Source organism: Pteropus medius, unplaced genomic scaffold, assembly GCF_902729225.1.
Source record: "Pteropus medius unplaced genomic scaffold, Ma_sr-lr_union100, whole genome shotgun sequence".
NCBI classification, from domain to species: domain Eukaryota; kingdom Metazoa; phylum Chordata; class Mammalia; order Chiroptera; family Pteropodidae; genus Pteropus; species Pteropus medius.
In genome coordinates, this window is record NW_024342644.1 from 7221752 (window position 1) to 7241200 (window position 19449).

The 19449-nt window shown below is 33.2% G+C and overlaps 1 protein-coding gene across 1 annotated transcript in view; it reads right to left on the reverse strand.

Annotated features, from left to right (window-relative positions):
* TMEM260 (transmembrane protein 260) overlaps positions 1-19449 on the reverse strand; it is a 57215-nt gene that overhangs the window by 16847 nt on the left and 20919 nt on the right. Inside the window, exons 4-11 of the mRNA XM_039866525.1 lie at positions 18185-18362; positions 16886-16999; positions 10345-10524; positions 8775-8815; positions 5923-6006; positions 4657-4771; positions 3235-3404; positions 223-394 (exon numbers count right to left, since the gene is read on the reverse strand). Coding sequence (XP_039722459.1) covers positions 223-394; positions 3235-3404; positions 4657-4771; positions 5923-6006; positions 8775-8815; positions 10345-10524; positions 16886-16999; positions 18185-18362 — 1054 coding nt within the window. The remainder of the gene's footprint in view (positions 1-222; positions 395-3234; positions 3405-4656; positions 4772-5922; positions 6007-8774; positions 8816-10344; positions 10525-16885; positions 17000-18184; positions 18363-19449) is intronic.

A 19449-nucleotide genomic window follows, 5' to 3' on the forward strand; every position in this document is an offset into this window, starting at 1 on the left:
AATCTAACATGAAACATATTAATTCTTAAAACATTTAGTTTAAATAATGAGGCAATTCATGACTTATACTATTAATTAAAATAAAAGAATGTGACATATAGTCTACTTAAGAGTGATCATGATAGCTGTACCTATCCACTGTTAAAAAAAAACTTTTTTAAAAACATGTTTTTAAATGATTACAGTCACTATATACTAAGTATATTTTTTTCATATACTTACTTCCTGATCCACTAATGAAATATCTGGCCTCAATCCCTCACAATAATGCATGTAACGGAGAGAATTTCCTGGCAAATCTCCTCTGAGTAATATAATTGCATCATGAGGCATAGAGGCTAGAAGGTTCTTTGCAAATTTATCGATCACATAGTTGGTCCTTTGGTCACAAATGCTAAATAAATGAATCAAAAACACATTAAAATACAACACATTGCTTCAGTTTTAATAAGACTGGGCTTATTTTCCACCCCATTCTTTTCCCATCACACAATTTACATTTAGTGTTTCAAAGTATTCTAATTTATATTTTCTAAAAACATGCTTATATTTGAAAAGAGAACACTATCACTTAAAAAAAGAAGAAACTAATTGTGCAATTGAGAAAAAATCAGTATACCGCTTCACTTCTAGAATTTATAATTATTTCCATTAAAAGAGAATCAGTGCTCAAGGATAAGTCTTTTTTTCCTCAAAGTATATCCATCCAGTTTCACTAAAAAGAAGTAAGGTGTCTGATTCCACTTGGAATTAAGGTAATCTCATGTTAATTCCATTTAGTCTAAAGGAATATTTAGAAATGCAACAACAAACCTGTCAATTTCTGGCATAAATTGGGATGGCATTTGTCTGACTCTCTTGCAGGCCAGGTCCATCCTTTCTACCACTTTCCTGAACCACAGCCTCCCTGCTGCGTTCCTCTCTCCCTTCTACACTGAGAAATCACTAGGGAATGAGACCCATGAGAAGGGAGGGAAGGAATAAATAGATGGTTGAGTTGTTTACTTCTCTCCAGGCATTATTTGTCACTGCCAACAACAGCAGTACCACTCCTTTCAATAGTGAAGTGGATGTTCTAACTTCAAAGAAAAACTGGCATGAATTCTGAGTGCTTCCCATGAAAAAAGAAAAAGACTACAAGAGTAAAAGAATCAAAAGAACTGAATAAGCAACGTCCTTCCTGTTATTATCAGGTCCATTACATTTAATGGTACTGAGAAATACAGCCTCACTAGGTTAGTATCACAAAGCAAATAAACACTTCCAGGAACAAAATATTACCCTCGCCTTTGTAACTGATGTAACTCTTGCCTCTTATGATTCCCTATTTTGCAGGGTGATGCCTCACATTTCACCACCCAGCAAAGTTGCCATCTACTCCATTCACCTGGGGCAAATAAAAGAATTAACACAAAACAAAACCACCCAGCCTGTGCTGGCATCACCAGTGTTGAACCTGGACTGCCCTAAAGAACCAAGCCAGGAGAAGACTGGGATTTGAAAAAAGATACTTCTCCAAAGAGAATACAAGGCTAACAGACATGTGAAAAGAAGCTCAAGGTCGCTAATCATCAGAGAAATGCAAGTTAAAACCACAATGAGACCTCACAACTGTTAGAACGGCTATCATAAATAAATCAAAAACAACAAATGTTGGTGAAGATGCGGAAAAAAGAGAACCCTTTTACGTTGGTGGGACTGCAAATTAGTACAGCTGCTATGGAAAACAGTCTGGAGGTTTCTCAAAAAATTAAAAATGAATATACCTTTTGACCCGGCAATTGCCTTTCTGGACATTTTATCCAAAGAAAACCAAAACAATAATTTGTAAAGATCTATGCACCCCAATATTCATGGCAGCACAATTTACAATAGCGAAGATATGGAAGCAACCTAAATGCCCATTGACAATTGGATAAAGAAGTTATGGTTCATATATACGATGAAATATTATTCAGCCATTAAAATAAATGAAATCCTACCATTTGCAATGACATTGATGGACCTAGAGGTTATTATGCTGAATGAAATAAGTCAGACAGAGAAAGATAAATACCATACGATTTCACTTATATGTGGAATCTAAGGAACAAAAAGAATAAACTAATCAAAAACAGACTCACAAATATAGTGGACAATTTGGTGATGGACAGAGCAGAGGAGGGTTAGGGGGCTGGGAGAATGGGGTGAAAGGTTAAAGAAGTACAAATTAGTAGTTGATAGTTGGTCACGTTGATGAGGAGCACAGCATTAGGAAATGCAGTTAGCATTATTATTATGGCTAAGTGGAGAGCCAGGGGCAGGAGGGAGCAATTGGGGGGATCATTTTATGAACTACATAGATGTCTAACCAATGTACTGTATACTGGAAACTAATTTAAATAAATTAATTTTTAAAAAGGGTTGGGAACACACACACTGTGGTCTTGGCAAACGCTTCTTGAGCTAGCTATGGATTTGGGTCTGAGGATGCCACCAGGCCTCCAGTGATGCAGCCTTCCTAACCCTGGTTCTACCCCAGTATTAGAAAGAACACTGGTTCTCCACAGTTAAGATGAAAGAGGACATTTAACCTTTAAAATACCAATCATATCTCATTATAATAAAACTTCAATGGCCTCTTCTACTTCTGTAATGTTTACTCAATACTGCTGGAAATAAACTAATATCTAAAACTTGGATATCTTTTATGTTAGACTGAGATTTTCATTAGAACGATTATTAAACAGATTTTGAAAAATGCATAAAATAGTAATAATGCCTAAGGGTTAAGAAAATTTTAGAACCTTAATTATTTCAAAATAATTAATATTTACTACTGCAGAATAAACTAGATAAGGACTAGGTACTTCTCAAAAGATAAAACCTTTGAAACATAGAGTGAATTACTTTAGGGCATACAAAAAAGCCAAAATGTCTTTACTCTCCATCTACGTGGTATTTTAAATCATGGAATTTTCTGATACTCCAGATTCTACAAAGTATCTGTCTCTAGGGTTCCTTAGAGGAAAAAAATACAAAGAGTTTACCTGTACCACGTGAACCCTGTTTGCAACGCCCTGAAACGATGCATCACTCATGCAGGGACTGTGGTTCAAAGTTTCAGAACCACGTGCTCAGACCAAGCTGTCTCACTTTGAAAACCAGTGGAAGTTAAGGATAAAGTCCAAGAATCTGAATATCCAAATGTCTCTGGCTTGAGTGCTACTTGTCATAAAAATAACCATGTGTTACCTGTAATTAGAATATATTTGGTAAATTACAAAAAGAGTTGCTGAAAGCCATTCCAGACACTGAAGCCCACTGGTGTTCAGCACTCGGTTACTCTCAGAAACAAGTGCAGCCAAGCCGATGCCGGCGAGGACAGCCACCACCGCGTTGCTCTGCATCCAGAACCGTTCTACCTGTGAAAGAGGCATACAACAGTACAACCAGTCGACTGGTTTAGGCAATCTTACTTAATTATTTAAAAAATATATTGCATACACCTAGTTGCTTATGCCTGCTGTCATTCAGGTCTTATTGACTGACTTCCCCAATTCAACTCCATATTATTTTTCCATTTTCAAACATTCCTCCTTCCCAGTTTGACTTGTGAATCTCCCTTTTTGGACCCACACATTCTTTTCAATATTATGGACTTCATCTTGAACTCCTACAATATGCAAGGTGGAAGAGGAGGAGAGATGCTTTCTCTTTACTCCTGATGTCTTCTTCCACGTGATGTTCCCCTGGTATAACACTCCTGGCCTCTCTTTACCGTCTCACTTATTTCTTCCTGTAGGATTGTAGGGACTGAGCTGCCTGGGAGTTAGGGAGCTGGGACTGGGCCTGCATAGCCCTCTCCTTTCCTCTTGGAAGTGAGCTGCCCACAGGAAGCACTTGTCCAAGGGCAGACTCTACCTGCAGAGTAGGAGCGGGGTAGCGGGGTGAGGGAGAAGCCCGCCCTGTGCATCACTGTCTGTGACTAGTAGGTAGGTCTGCCTACTCCGGGATGCAGTGTGAAGAAGACCCTTGCCCTCAGATATAAACCACATTCTCTATGCTCAGGGTCATCAGTAAGAAAAGTGATTCTCCCACCTACTGTACTGGTCTATCTTATTTCTCAATTGATTCAGAACTCAGGTGATTAAGTAGGGTATTATTTACTAGGCCTCTTGAACATACACACACAAAAACCATTGCTTTCAGCAGTTAAAAAAGAGCTATCTACATTTACAGAGCTTCTATTATAAGGAGAATCTCAGAAATGGCAGCCAGGGAAAAACAAATGTAGTTGCTCTTCTGCATAGGCCTGGACTGCTGAGGTAAAAATAAGGGAATTTGTTAGTTAAACCCCCCCTAATCACAACCCATAAATTCCAGGAGAAATGCAGTAGTACCTATACCTGCAAGCACACCCATAAAATGACTAACTTAAATCTACTTTACATTTATTTTTCTATCTAACTATTGTGTTAATCAAACATTGCATTTTTTTTTCTCTAAAATGAGGCCTTAGCCTTACTGGTTCAATAATTTAGCTTTGATTTATAATAATGTTATGCAGTTTTAACTGTTTCTGAGATAATTTGCTCTTCTACAAGATTTATGAGGGACAAATTTGTACATTCTTCACAAACTTCTGGTCAAAGGATATATCTAAATAAAACTTACCACACCCATGAAAAGTGGTTTTGAAATATCTAAATTTGCCCTCCAAGCAAAGAACAATGAATAAATGCAAAACATTCCAGTAAAAAGCCATATTAATGATGAGTTCTGTCTGTCCCTATAAACAAATGAAAATATGTCCAGAATTATTTATGTACATGAAAATAATATGACATAGTTTTAAACTATAAAAATATTTGGAACTATAAAACTTTCCATTTTTAAAGGAACAAAAAAAATCTTTTTAAAATCTGAGTTGGAATAATCAAAATGTAGTAAAAAAACTATACTATAAATATTATTATAGACAAGTAGAAACTATGCAACAGAAGTTATAAAGTTATAAATTTGCAGAAGAAATACAAATTATTAACCTTGCTAAATTTAAGATATAATTGCCGTATATAAAACAAGAATAATTCCATGCAGCGAAATAACAAAGATTTTAAAATAAAAAACCTCAATATTGGTGAAAATGTAGTTGTTTGAGAATATATGTTAGCCTGATCAAGAAAAGTTCATTTGATAATATATATCGAGAGCCTTAAAAATATTCACATTCATTGACCCAGTAATTTCACATGTAGGCATAAGTCTTTTAGCGATAACCAGAAATGTGGGTAAAGATTTATCCATAAAAATGCTTTGGTATTACTTATAATAGTAGAAAAAGTGGGGGTTATCTAAAGATCCTCAAATAGGAAAACATTTAAATTAATTCTCCTAGGTTATAGATTTTTAAATGATTTTAAATATTTTTTATGGTATAGGAAAATATAATGTGCTCACAATATAATGTTAAGTATTAAGGAAAGAAAATTATAAACATATATACTTAAAAATACATTCAACAGACTGGAAAGTAAATGAACAAGACATTAATGGAGGTTAATAGTGCTATTTTTTTTTTAGGTTTTCTTTTATCATTGGAGATTACTTTTATCTTCAGAGTATTCAAATAATTGCTTCTTTTGTAAAGCAACAGTAATAACTGGCTATGGGCAGAGCAAGGGATCAAACCAAAGTTTAAGACATCAAATGACTTACCAGTTAGGGTGTAATATATTTCGCAATCTTTCAAAATCATTTATTTGTAATGAGGAAAAAACTAGCTACATATTTGCTTTCATAAAAGTGATTAAAGTCATTTATTTGAAATATAAAATACTAGTGGCAATGTTCTACAATGTTCTACAATGACACATTAAAAATATTAATTTAATTAATGAACACAGGAAAAATAACAGGAAAAGGAATTACATTACTCACTTTCTTGCTAAACATATATTTGCCCAAACTGCAAGAGCTTGAATGTTAAATGACAGTTCAGTCTTCATGTTTGTTACCTGAGAACTGTAAAAGACAATCTAACTTATTGCTGGCAGAAAACAAATTTTGTTAATCCCAAATAAAACATTCTTTGTAAAATACATGTGATTATGCAACGAGTAATTTACAGGATTGGCATCAGATTTTAAAATTATTTTGTCTTCTTTCAAATTCGGGAGAAAAAGTACCACAAGAAAGAGTTGAACATTTCTTATGTAATTTAGGATAGCATCAGAACAAATAATTCTCCAGTATTTGTGATATTGATATACTGTACTGAAATTGTAAACCAATCTGTATTCTCGATGGGTTCAATAAGAAGTCATCTAAAATGGGTTTTTAAACTTGTCAGCAGTGCAAAGATGGCCTCTAGTGATTAGCAATGAAAAAGAAAATTAATTTAAATAAATCTTTTGGAGAGCCAATCATGAAGGTAAAAAGGACAAGAGAAGTGATCTTCAACCATTCTTTTCTAGGTTACCTTCTTCCTTAAAAGTTTTCCTTGTTTTCTATATCTTTTGGTTCAAAAACCATTTAAGGAAGCTCCAAGAAATGTATCCTTTTTTTTCCTACAATTAAACTAAATTCTCCCATTAGCTCCGTTAACTAATTAACTAATGACCATTTTCCAAGTGTTATCTGAGTTCTAAAACAGCTCTAGCAGTCTCCAATTTTTTTAAAAAAGAAATGATTCTACATATCATCTCAAAGAACTTTCTTCTCCCTACTGGCAATTTTACTGGAGAAAATGTGATACCATAATTATGGAAACTATACAATGTGTATTTTACTAATGGAGACTCATCTGCTATGAAAAGATATCCTCACTCATTTTTAAATATACTTGAAAAATTGCTTCCTACATGAGGCCTATTTCAAGCCATTCTTCAAAAGGAATGAAGTCAGTCTTAAAATTAATTCTTGGAGATCTGTTGCTTAAATATAAGCTCTAAAACATGGTCACTGCCTAGGGTTAGACTGAATAATTTCCTTGTACAGGGTTGCAATTTAGAGATATGCATAGGGAAAGAATGTAATTTGCTTGACTGGGAAAGGGTAGATGATTAGGTTCCATCATCTTGAAGGATTTTCTAGTAAGTTAATAATGAGTTGCCTTTCTCAACACTCTTGTCCACTGAAAACAATTAAAGACTAGAAATTCTCTCAATCAAGGTGCTAGGATTATGCCTCCATTATGATTTGGTTAAACAAATTGTGCATGTGGTCATCACTTTTGACAAGTCTTTTTTCTGGGTATGTAACCTAACTGCTATTATTTCAATATAAAAGAGGCCCTTAATTTCCCAACAGATGACTTTTATGTGTAACTAATAGAAATAGATGTCTGGTCTAGGATTGCTCTTGAGAGTTCTTTTGCGTTTATGTGGGATTTGTTAAAGCAAAATATACCAGTAATCCTCAGTGTGATAACAACCCCAAAAAGTAGGTGAAATGAGGCAGGGTAAAGTAAAAGCCCAGAGACATGGGCAAAGATGTTTTTTATCTTTTAAAGGGAAACTTAGCATCTTGCTACCTTGTCCCCAACAAAATAGAAAAAGGGACCACAAAAGTCTCAGTCAGACATAAAAATAGATGTATTTTAAGTCAATTGTGAAAACTATAAAGGTTATACAGAAATAATTGGTGGCAGGAAAAATATTTTTGAGATACAGTATAAAATGAAAAACAGGAGGCTAATAAATCAGTATGTATGTTACTTAATTTTAAAAACAAAAATATAAAGAATATTGGAAGAATATAGACAAAATGTTAAATGGATTAGTAATAGTGGTTACATCTGTATATTGGAATTATAGTAACTTTCATCTTCTTATTTTTGCTTATCTGTATTTGTTAAACTTTTCATAATGATTATGTATTCTTTTTTTGGAAAGTAGGAAAAAAGGTCATTTAAAAAGAAATGAAGGAAAGATGGAAAGAAGAAAGCCAGCTGGCAAGTAAGCAAGATAGAAATTGTGAGGACTTATGAACTAACTCATATATAGAGTTGAAATGTTCTCCCTATATTTTTAAAATGGTTTTCAATAGTCCTCAGACTCCAAATTAATAATTAGTTAGGAGATCAGGCTAGTATTGTAGAAAACCATTCTTCTTAATTTTATATTTTGGAAATATGAAAATATTACAGGATTGGTATGGATTTTTTTCAAGTTGCCTTATCTGTGTAGGTTTTAAAGGAAATATTAACCCATTTTTCAATGAATGCTAGTAGATATTATAGATGAAATATATTTGCTTAAGTTGGCTTTAATAAGGTTGAATGTTAAAAATATATGTCCAAAACAGAGCTTAAGGACAGCCTAAAGGAAAAAATCTTAAGAGACATTAAATAAATTAAGTTCTGAAAAATTTTACAAGAGCATAGTTTAATCCAAGATAAGAAAAATAATTGTTTAATTGATAAATACAATATTACAAAATGTCTCTGAAATTGAAAGATACATAAAACCAGAACAAGGCATAATTTTTTTTATAAAGCAACAGTATATTGGGTAATTTTGTATCCAACTGAAAGCTGAAACATTTTAGTTTTATAGGTTCCATGTAGTCTCCTAATAGTCTCATTCACTTGCATTTATTGCTCACTTTAAGTTTTTCCTTATTGAAGGAAACGGTAGAATATTTGACAGCATGCACAAACTGTTTACTATACGGGTGAAAACTACTTCTCAGACATACTACTTCACAGAGGGATAAACTCAGAAATCCCCAAAAATATTTAAAGCAATAAAGAATTTATTTTAAAATAGTTTCAAATATTTCATACTTACAGTAAAATTTTAGACATGCTGGATCCTATTTCAGATTTGGCCTAAACATAAAAGAGAAAAGTTTATTTTTAGATGCATTAAACTGAAATTTTGTTAGGCTATTATATTTGACTATGTTGATTTATAAGATGCATGTTTTAAATATACAGTGGACTACCTGTCTTCATTCAAAGTCTTTACTTCAGAGCCTTACTGATTTTTAAAGAGAAGTTAGTAAAAACAAGACATGAGCATTCTTTAGTAAGAATTTCAGAAATAATACTTGGCTAAAAATCAGTTAAACTATTCCAGTAGGAAGGATTAACACATTAATGAATCAACAGACTGAACACTTTCATTAGGGTCTCTTTACACTCTTTTTGGGGCACTTTGATTAAAGCTCATTATCAATCGTTTATATAAGAATTCACATAATTGTGAAGTTATAGATTAATCTCAAATCTGGAATGGTCCTCAAGTAATATTTTAATGGAATAACCGATATAAGTAAATAATATAAATTTAAACTCTAAGTAAAAAAAATAATAATTATCCTTTTATTACACTATTTTATTATGAAATATTTCTGACATACAAACAACATATGCAATGTATATTTAAGATAGTTTTTAAAAATCTATGGACCCACCATTCCTTTAGAAACAAAACTGCATGAATACCACCAGGCATCTCACACAGCCATCTCAAGCCTCGCCTTTCTCATTCCCTAGTGGTAACTATTACGATGAATTTTGTTAATTATTCCCCTACTTTCTAAAAACACATGGTTTTACTACTTCTGAATGTATCCTTGAGTAATAGACTGTTTAGTTTTTGCATAGCTTGGAATTTTGTGTAAGTGGTTCACAAAATATGTCCTCTTCTGCAATTTGCCTTCTTCAATAAGACACTAGAAGTATAAATAAACCATGAAAAAAAATCTGATACATCTGTCTATATTAAAATAAATAATCATCTGATTATTCTTTCATTTTTCAGACAACTTTTACTGTAACCACGTTAGTGTTTTCTCCTGATTTATATCTTAGTGAAAACAAGGCCTTTTGAACTTCTTTTAGAATACATTAAATCTTACACATTTAGTGAAATTATATTTCATAAAGTATTTACAAATAGGTGTTACACTAAAAACTAACATGAACACTGTTCATTAAATATGTAAAAAGAAAGTGTTGTGGTCAAAGTTAATTAAAAATTATGAGTTTGTTTTCTTTAATCTTTCCCAAATATTTTTAATCACAGACCAAGAGCCCAAAGTGATACCCAACACTAATAAGACAGAAATGCTTCAACAGCTGGCAACAGACTCTCTTCAATGCTTGTTTCCTAAAAATATATTCAGGATATACAACAATATGATGGCAGGTTAAGTGATTCCCATTTTTTTCTAATGTATGTTAAAAGCCACATATTAAGGGGCAAGTTTGTTACATAAATAACTGAAGTAAAAATTCGACATACTGTCATTGATAAACATTGATTGTGTTTTTTCTTCTTTTCAAGTGAGGTCCAGGCAGAACACTTAAGTTTTGTTACTTATTCCTTAAAAAGGCTTTAAATATCAATTTACCAGACTGAATGTTCCATATTCTTCTCTGAGAAAATGGGTCAAAAATCCTAGCAATGTTGTCTGGTCTCCCCAGGTCCAGCGGGCTTGATTGAGGTAGGATGAGATAGGAAGATAGACATAGGGCAGCAAACCAGTGGAGAAGTACAGGCTCAACTTCAATAAAGAGCCCAGGGAGAGTTCCTGTATGAGAGCACATGGTGTTGTATAACAATGTTTGTTTTAGTTGATTCATCCGAACTTCAAGAATACATCAAGGAAAACATCAAATATGTTTACTCAGAGCTGATCTCTCAATTTATATTAAGTCACCACAGAATACTATGTTAAACCTTCTGATGACCATGGATTACGAGAAAATTGCATCAGCCTGAACTCCTTTGCATGGCAGGTGAAATCTGAGTGAAGCAAATAATATTAGCAAAGACTCGTGAGTGTCATGTTTATTGCACCTTTTACATTGAAAACCATGTCACGAAATGCAGCATTGTACAGCTGAGATAACCAACTTGGAAGTGATTAATTTGTTTGTCTGATTTTGAATGTGCCCCAAATATTGTCGTTGGTAGCCCCAAATATTGTTGTAATACCAACATATTTCATCACCCTCATCTGGAGTAGATTTCAACTACATATACCCTATTACGATAGTTCATTGACGATATGATTCTTCCTACAAGAGTTTCACACATTTCATGGGAAATACTTGGCACAAATGAAACTAGCTTTTAAATAACCTCGCAGCTCATCCAAATGTTCTTTTTTCTCAGTTCACATATAGAATGGAGTACTGAAGGATATTTTTTGTTCTATGTAACAACATTACCTCATATGAGAATATATTTCTCATCTGCACACTTCTAAAACAAAGGACCATATTGATCAAGTCTTACAAAGATTAAGTCCAAAAGAATTCTGGTATACTAGAAACATTCAAATAGTGGTTGCTTTAGTGATTGAGAAAGGAAGTCTCTTAAAATATCATAATTGGAAATTGCCAATTTTTCTTTATGAAAAGGGAAATTCATATACGACAACGAATGCAAGAACCAAGATTCATATTCACCAGAAGTAGAATAAGCAGTTGCTTTATATTTCCAAATAAACATTCTTAATTGAAAATGGAGTGTTTTTAATCTAATACTGATTTCATTTGCTATTTCTAAAGTGGGAATGAGATGCATAAAAAGCGATGGCATGAAAAGAGTATAAGAAATAACTATTTGAACAACATGCCTTTGCTATTCTTAAAGTAGTTTTAAAGAAAGTAAATATTTATATTTTGGTAATTTCTGCATATTATAAAATTCAATTTAGAATGGCAAAATGCAGTTGCTATAGAATTTTCCTTTTGTATGAGAAATAAACAGGGAGACAGTTATAGGAGAGCTATTTCACAGAGTCCAGGAGAGTGGCTCCAAGTCTTATATGCACAAACACTAGAATCGCCTGGGGAGCTTTTTAAAAATATCCATGTCTTGGTCTCATCCCAGATCGATTAAATCAGAATTATTTTAGGGTGATATCAGCATGAGTACACACTCACAAACATATACAAACATATATGCGCACACATATACACATTAATATATGTATATACGCATACACACACACTTTTTTAAAACTTCCCAGACAATTTGAGTAGCCAGAGTTATAACCAACTAACCCAGGACTTCTTGTTCTCCTTCAAATCCAACTACCCTGTCACTTCATTGGTAGACTTTATTTTTTAGCCTCTATTATTTAAATCATGGAAATGAAAAGTCACACTTACCAAAATTTCATCCTTCATCAGTAGCTGACCTAAGTGTATGACAAACAGGCTCCTGACCTGTTAATTCGGAGTCTTGCATGTTTCATACAAAGCATATGGCTCTCCTATCAATCAACTAACACAAAATGTCTAAATGCAGCTTCTCTGATGTTAGAAGCCAAGCTAAAAGTGACACCATTAAGATAGCAACATACATCATTCCTGACTTCAGTCCTCCTCACAAAAAGACCACCTAGCAACTATCCATAGACAAAGACAACACTGTGAAAATATCAGAATCCAGGAGTCAGGATGAAGCATGTCCCTGGACCACAGAGACTGAGAAAGATGGCATTAGAAGTGTAATAGGAGAATTCTGACCACCTCATCCCTTCCACAGGCCAGCACAGCCCTGCACCAAGTGGGTACCCCTGGGGCTATAGTTCTTCCAGCAGGAAAGAGCCCAAGGCGGACATTCAGCTCCTTCAGCATTTTGGGATGCTTCCCAAGAGGCTCATTCTGGTCTTACCTCTTGAGGACCACTGCGGGAGATTTCTGGGGCTCAACCATGGGGGAGCAGATAGAGATGGAGAAGAAAAACTAAGCTTACAAAGTAACCAGTGCTTAGATCTTGGTAAACTGTATTTCTGCTTGTCCAAGCAGAGATCCCAGCCAGCAGTTCTGCCCACCTACAGAGCTACCTTAAAATAATTCTGATTTAATTGATCTAGGGCATACCTTAACATAACAAAAGCCATATATGACAAGCCCAAAGCTAACATCATACTCAATCATGAAAGGTTAAAAGTTTTTCCTTTAAGATTGGGAACAACATAAGGGTATCCACTCATATCATTCATATTTAGCATAGTACTAAAAGTCCTAGCCAAATCAATTAGACAAGAAAAAGAAATAAAAGGCATCCAAATTAGAAAGGAAAAGTAAAATTGTCTCCGTATACAGATGACATGATCTTATATAGAGAAAATCCTAAAGACTTCACACACACACACACACACACACGCAAATGTTAGAACTAATAAATGAATTCAGTAAAGTTGCAGGATACAAAATCAATGCTCAAGAATTTGTTGTGTTACTACACACTAACAATTACCTGAAAAAAATAATAAAATGATCCCATTTACAACAGCATCAAAAACAATAAAACACTTAGGAATAAATTTAACCAAGCAGGTGACTGAAAAATATTAGACATTGATAAAAGAAATTGAAGATGTAAATACATGGAAAGATATTTCATATTCATGGATTGAAAGAATTAATATTGTTAAAATGTCCATAATATCCAAAGCCATATATAGATTCAGTTCAATCGCTATCAAGATTCCAACAGCATTTTTTACAGAAATAGATAAAAAAAATCCTAAAATTTGTATGGAATCACAAAAGACCCTGAATAGCCAAAGCTAACCTGAGAAAAAAGAACAATGCCCGAGGCATCACACTTCCTAATTTCAAACTATATTACAAAGCTGTAGTAATCAAAATAGTATGGTACTGGTGTAAAAATAAGACACATAGACCAATGGAACAGAATTGAGATCCCAGAAATAAACCCATGCATATATGGCCAATTAATATTTGACAAAGGAATCAAGAATACTCAGTGAGGAAAGGATAGTCTCTTCAATAAATGTTGGGAAAACTGGATACTCACATCCAAAATGATAAAGTTGGACCCCATCTTACACCACTTACAATAATTAACTCAAAATGAATTAAAAACTTAAATATTAGATCTAAAACCATAAAACTCTAGGAGAAAACATAGAGAGAAAAGCTCTTTGACTTTGGTCTTGGCAATGATTTGTTGGATATGGCACCAAAAGCACAAACTATAAAAGCAAAAAGAAATAAGTGGGAATATGTCAAAGTAAAAAGCATGTGAACAGAAAAAGAAAGGATCAACAAAATGAAAAGGTAACCTGTAGAATGGAAGAAAACATTTGCAAACCATGTATCTTGTGATATCTAAAACGTATAAGGAACTCTTTGAACTCAATAGCAAAATAAATAAATTAATAAACAATAAATAAATAAATAAAAATAATCTGGCTAAAAAATAGGCAAGGGATCTGAATATTTTTCCAAAGAAAATATTCAAATTGCCAACAGACATATGAAAAGGTGCCCAATGTCACTAATCATCAGAGAAATGCAAATCAAAACCACAATGAGATATCTCCTCACACCTATTAGAATGACTATTATCAAAAAGACAAGAAATAACAAGTGCTGATGAGGATGTGTAGAAAAGGAACATTTGTGTACTGTTGGAGGGATTGTAAATTGGTGCAGCCACTGTGAAAAACAGTATGGAGTTCCCTCAAAAAGTTAAAAATAGAACTACCATATGATCCAGCAATCCCACTTCTGGGTATTTAACCAAAGGAAATGAAATCACTATCTCTGCATGTTCGTGTTCATTGAAGCATCATCTATAATAGCCATGACATGGAAATAATTTCAGTGTTTGTCAACAGATAAATGGATAAAGAAAATGTGATACACACACACATATATCACATTTTCTTTATATGTGTGTGTGTGTGTGTGTGTGTGTGTGTGTGTGTGTGTGTGTGTATGGCTCAGTTCTGACACTTGGCAGGTCAGAGATGAAAGAGAGATGATTTGTTGTTGGAGAGAAGGCCTTAAGGGGACACTTGCTTCACATGCACTAAAGGGCGTCACTTACATTTGCCGCATGATTGGCGCCCTGGTATAAAGCAATGTCTCCATTTGGAGAGAAAGGCAGATTGGCAAGTTCTAGTTCTGCCACTTCCTATTGTGTGTGAACTGACAGTTACTTCACTCCTCTGAACCTGAGCTCCCTCGGCTGTCAAAGATTAGATATATATATACGTGTGTGTGTGTATATACATATATATATACACACATTAGCCATAAAAAGAAGGAAATCCTGAAATTTGTGATTTGTGACAACATGGATGGACCTTGAGGGCATTATGCTAAATAATATAAGTCAGACAAAGACAAATACTGTATGATCTCATTTATATGTGGAATCTAAAAAACTGAACTCATAGAAACAGAGTAGATTGGTGGTTGCCAGAGGTGGGGGTTGAGGGGTGAGGGAAAAGGATAAAAGTGGTCAAAGGGTACAAACTTCCACATTTAAAATGAATAAGCTCTGGGGATGTAATGTACAGCACAGTGACTATAGTTAACAATACTGTGTTGTATATTTGAATGATGCTAAATGATCTTAAAAGTTCTCAACATACATAAACACAAAATTGTAACTATGTGACGTGATGAAGCTGTTGACTAACCTTATTGTAGCAATCATTTTGCAATATATATGTATGTTAAATCATGTTACACACTTTAAACTTACATAGTGTTATATGTCAATTATATCTCAATAAAGTTGGGAAAAAAAAGCCTGGCTAAGATAACTGGTATCAGGATATCAGTGCATTCCTATCTGTCCATCCATCAATTCGCAAGAAAAATATTTAGGCCTCCTCAGGTTTTTATTTCATAAAGAAGTCTCTGTTGAGTTATAATTTTTTATATCTTCATTTTTTTTTTTTTACTCAATAGCTTATATAATAAAAGACAACATAAAGAACTTCCTGTATACTCTATAAAACCACCACTAAAAAAAATGTGCATTGTGCTGTTTAATATCCATTCCACAAGGTCTTATATGATTGACTTAATAGAATTCTGTTCCAAGAAAAAGTTGATCTTTCTTGTTAATTGTAATGTTTCTTTTTATTTTTTTATCACGTAATAAAAATTTTATAACCTCCAGGTTACTTTTTTGCTTTGTTGCCAAGAAGATAAGAAAGAAAATGTATTCAAGTACAGTAAATATAATTATCTAAAGCTTTAGCATAATTACTTCCCTATTTCTATATAATAATTTTATTATATGTGGTTTTTCCAATATAATTCTAATGATAGCTGGGTATATGTGACAAATAATGAAATGATAAATAAATGTACCTACGGTATAATTAACAAACAAACAAATAATAAAGTAAGTAAGTAAAATAACTCCAGCACTGGCTTTGTATACACACTGTTTTAACCTCTGGGAAGAAGACGGACAAAATAAAGAGCTTCTATCATTCCAAGGGTTTGTGTCTGACTCAGCTCCCTACCTTGTCATTACCTACATCTCCTACTGTCTAACAAAGTAATTTTCCTATATTGTGTTACACCACCATTTAAATTCATAATCATTTTTCCATTCAGAGAAAAAAAACCTAAAATAATTACTTTTAATTCAAGGGAAATTGATTCTGAGAAAACAGGACTATTCTTTACCAGAGATTTATTATTTATTTCACAATAGCAGCGATGGTATCTGTTTTGTTGAAGTGAATCTCTAGCACCTAGAGCAAGCAGCCTCTGGCACAGAGCAAGCACTCAGTCACCAGTTGGATAAATGAACTATTATTCATACACTATTTTTTCATCTTAGAATATATAATAAAACAATTAAGAAATTTTACTATTGCTGTTTTAAGTCCTTTTAGCCTGTTTTCATCAAGGTTCTGTTTGGAATCAGTAAGAAAATTATGAGACAGGCCAGATGCCACCGAAATCAATACTGCATAATTTTTGTAAATCCTATTTTTTTTCAGTCAATGTCATTAGGGCCTACGGTAATTTATGCTATACATAAAACTAAAGCACAAAAATTAAAGCCCATGTTTTCTGATTCCATAAATGTTACATTGGGCCTAAATAAAATGTCATGAATTTTCATTTTTACAACATTCAAAAACCTACCTTCTTTTTTAAAAGCCGAAAGAGAATCCATGGTATTATGCACAAAACATAGAGCACTATTGTGTGCTGATTACATAAGCTAAGGCCGCAGCATAAAGCACCAATTTTAGCTATCTGAAAATAAAGAAAAGAAAAAAAAACAAGTTAAGCATCACCTAAATCTTTAAGTAAGCACAATAATAAAAAAGCTATTCTTTATATTAAAAACAAGTATCTGTACCACAGGTCAGGTTAAAATCAACCTCTTAGACGCAAGCAGTCATGCTCTAGCAGTCACTAATATTTATCACCATTAATATTTTTCATTCTCATAACATCATTGTAGTTTGACCTTAAACGACTGTCTTCAAACTAAGTTTTAGACAGTCCTGTACAATGATTTACATAAGTCCTAGTAGTAATAGGATATCGTGTAATTCGTATGCAAGTAAAACCTAAAACTGAAGTTTGGCAATTCTTTCTGTTTTACTTTTTTTTCTCCTATTAAATTAAATAAATATATACTTTATTTAGAAACCTGTTTATCTATGGCTTGTGGTTTTGCCTTTTTTGAACATGTGTTATTTTCATAAACAGAAAAAAGCTTTATTTTAAACAAAAAATAAACTCTAATGGCATCACAGATTTGTTTACAGAAACCACAGATAAACCATGTTCTATTGTTTCTACATTCTTTAATGATACAGCACTGCCTATACTAAGATGATTTGGCATTTTCCAAGGTGTAGACTGTAAGCTCTTAGAAGACAAGGGTTCTTTCATGTTTCAAATTATTTTGATGATAGTGTCTGCCTTAGAATCCATTGTAATCTCTTCCAAACTACTTCATTTTGATATTTGATATCCTCCTTTTAGTTAAAAAAGCACAAATGTGACTTTTTTTTATTGTAATTAGGGAATAAGTCAATGGACCATAATGGTATATAGTTTAAGGTGGTCAGTCTAGAGCCTGACATCTTATGATCTCTCTCTCTCTCACACACACACACACACACACACACACACACTGGCAGAATTAACCAACGAGCCTATCTTTCCCATAGAACTCAGAGGAGATTTCAGAATTTTCTCATTCTCCAAAAAACTTCTGAACTCTAAGGGGAAAAATGTCCCTATTTTATAAAAGCTCTCATGGTTCACAGTAAAAGAACTGAAAACATTTTCTCTCTTAATGTGCCTAGACTACCTCAACAGTAATCAGAACAGCTAAACAGTACATAAGCCAAAGTTAAAAAGAAATACAGCAACTATCTAAAAATTAAAACAAAAAGTGGTTTTACTTTGTTCAAAATAGGTTACCTTTGATCTTTCTTTTGCAGTTGCTGCCTCCTCAAAATGTACAGTAAGAGCCATAAGCAGCCCCACAAACAGATTGTTTAAGCTAAAAACCTCTGCTGCAATGGACCATTGCCATGTTAGACGAGAAAATGAAAACACCCCCGCAGCAAGGATTCCTCCAGCATATGAGCCAGAAAGCCTGCAAATACAGATAACATGAAATCTTCTTTCCCAACAAAAAGAACTGACTTTATTTTCCTTTTTTATAAACTGTAGCAGCGGAAATTATGACAGTCACCCAGCACTATCCCAACACTTTATATGGTTAATACATTACTTCATGTAATAATATTTTTCAACAGATTTTAATTAGGAAGTCCATATATTAACCTATTAATGAACATAAATGAACGAACCTGCTAGGTATCCTGTGGATAGAATGAGGTTTAGTTCTCAGATGTAACCTCTAGGATCCAAGTCAGTTCAAAAAGCCTGAAGAGATAGTGGCTAGAGAGATAACAAACCTGTGTCATTTTTCTTGCTATATCCACAAAGAAGAATGATGCTAGTTAAGACTGAAATATGTTTAATTGTAAAAATCAATGAAATGGCGAAATGTCTATTCAGGAACTCTCGTTCTTACTTCCTATGGAATGTTTGGATCCAGGTCCTTTCTACACTTATCCCTCAAGATATAGCAAAGCATGTCTTGATCACAATATTTGTTGATTTTAAAATCTTGCAAACTAAATTCTTAGTTTCTGATTATTTCTCCTTTAGACAGAATTCAAATTAAAAACATACATTTTTTAAAGAGAGAAATGAGAATGTGGATTTTAATAACACAAAAAGAATCAAATGTTACACTTGGAAACAAATTTCTCGCCCCTTAAATGCTAACAAGAGCCATACATTTCAAATCAATCAATAATCTGGATCTCAATTCAGAGATATGATTTGAGACTGGTAGTACGGTTGAATATGCTAGAGCATATCAAATCAAAACAACTTCCCATTTCACTATAAATCTAAAGCTATGAAAATTAAAGCTATTACCAAATATCTATGTCTAAAGCTATTACCAAATATCTATGTCTAATAGATATTACCAAATATCTATATCTATGAAATTCAGCAAGCACTATTGTGTGATAATTAAATTATATGGCCCCACGTCCTTACTTTTTAACTATACTATTTTGTTTAAAAAGTTATAGAGTAATTCTACGGTTCTTAATCAACCATTATAGAAAAAAGTTAAAATCAATATCACCAAACCTGTTTTT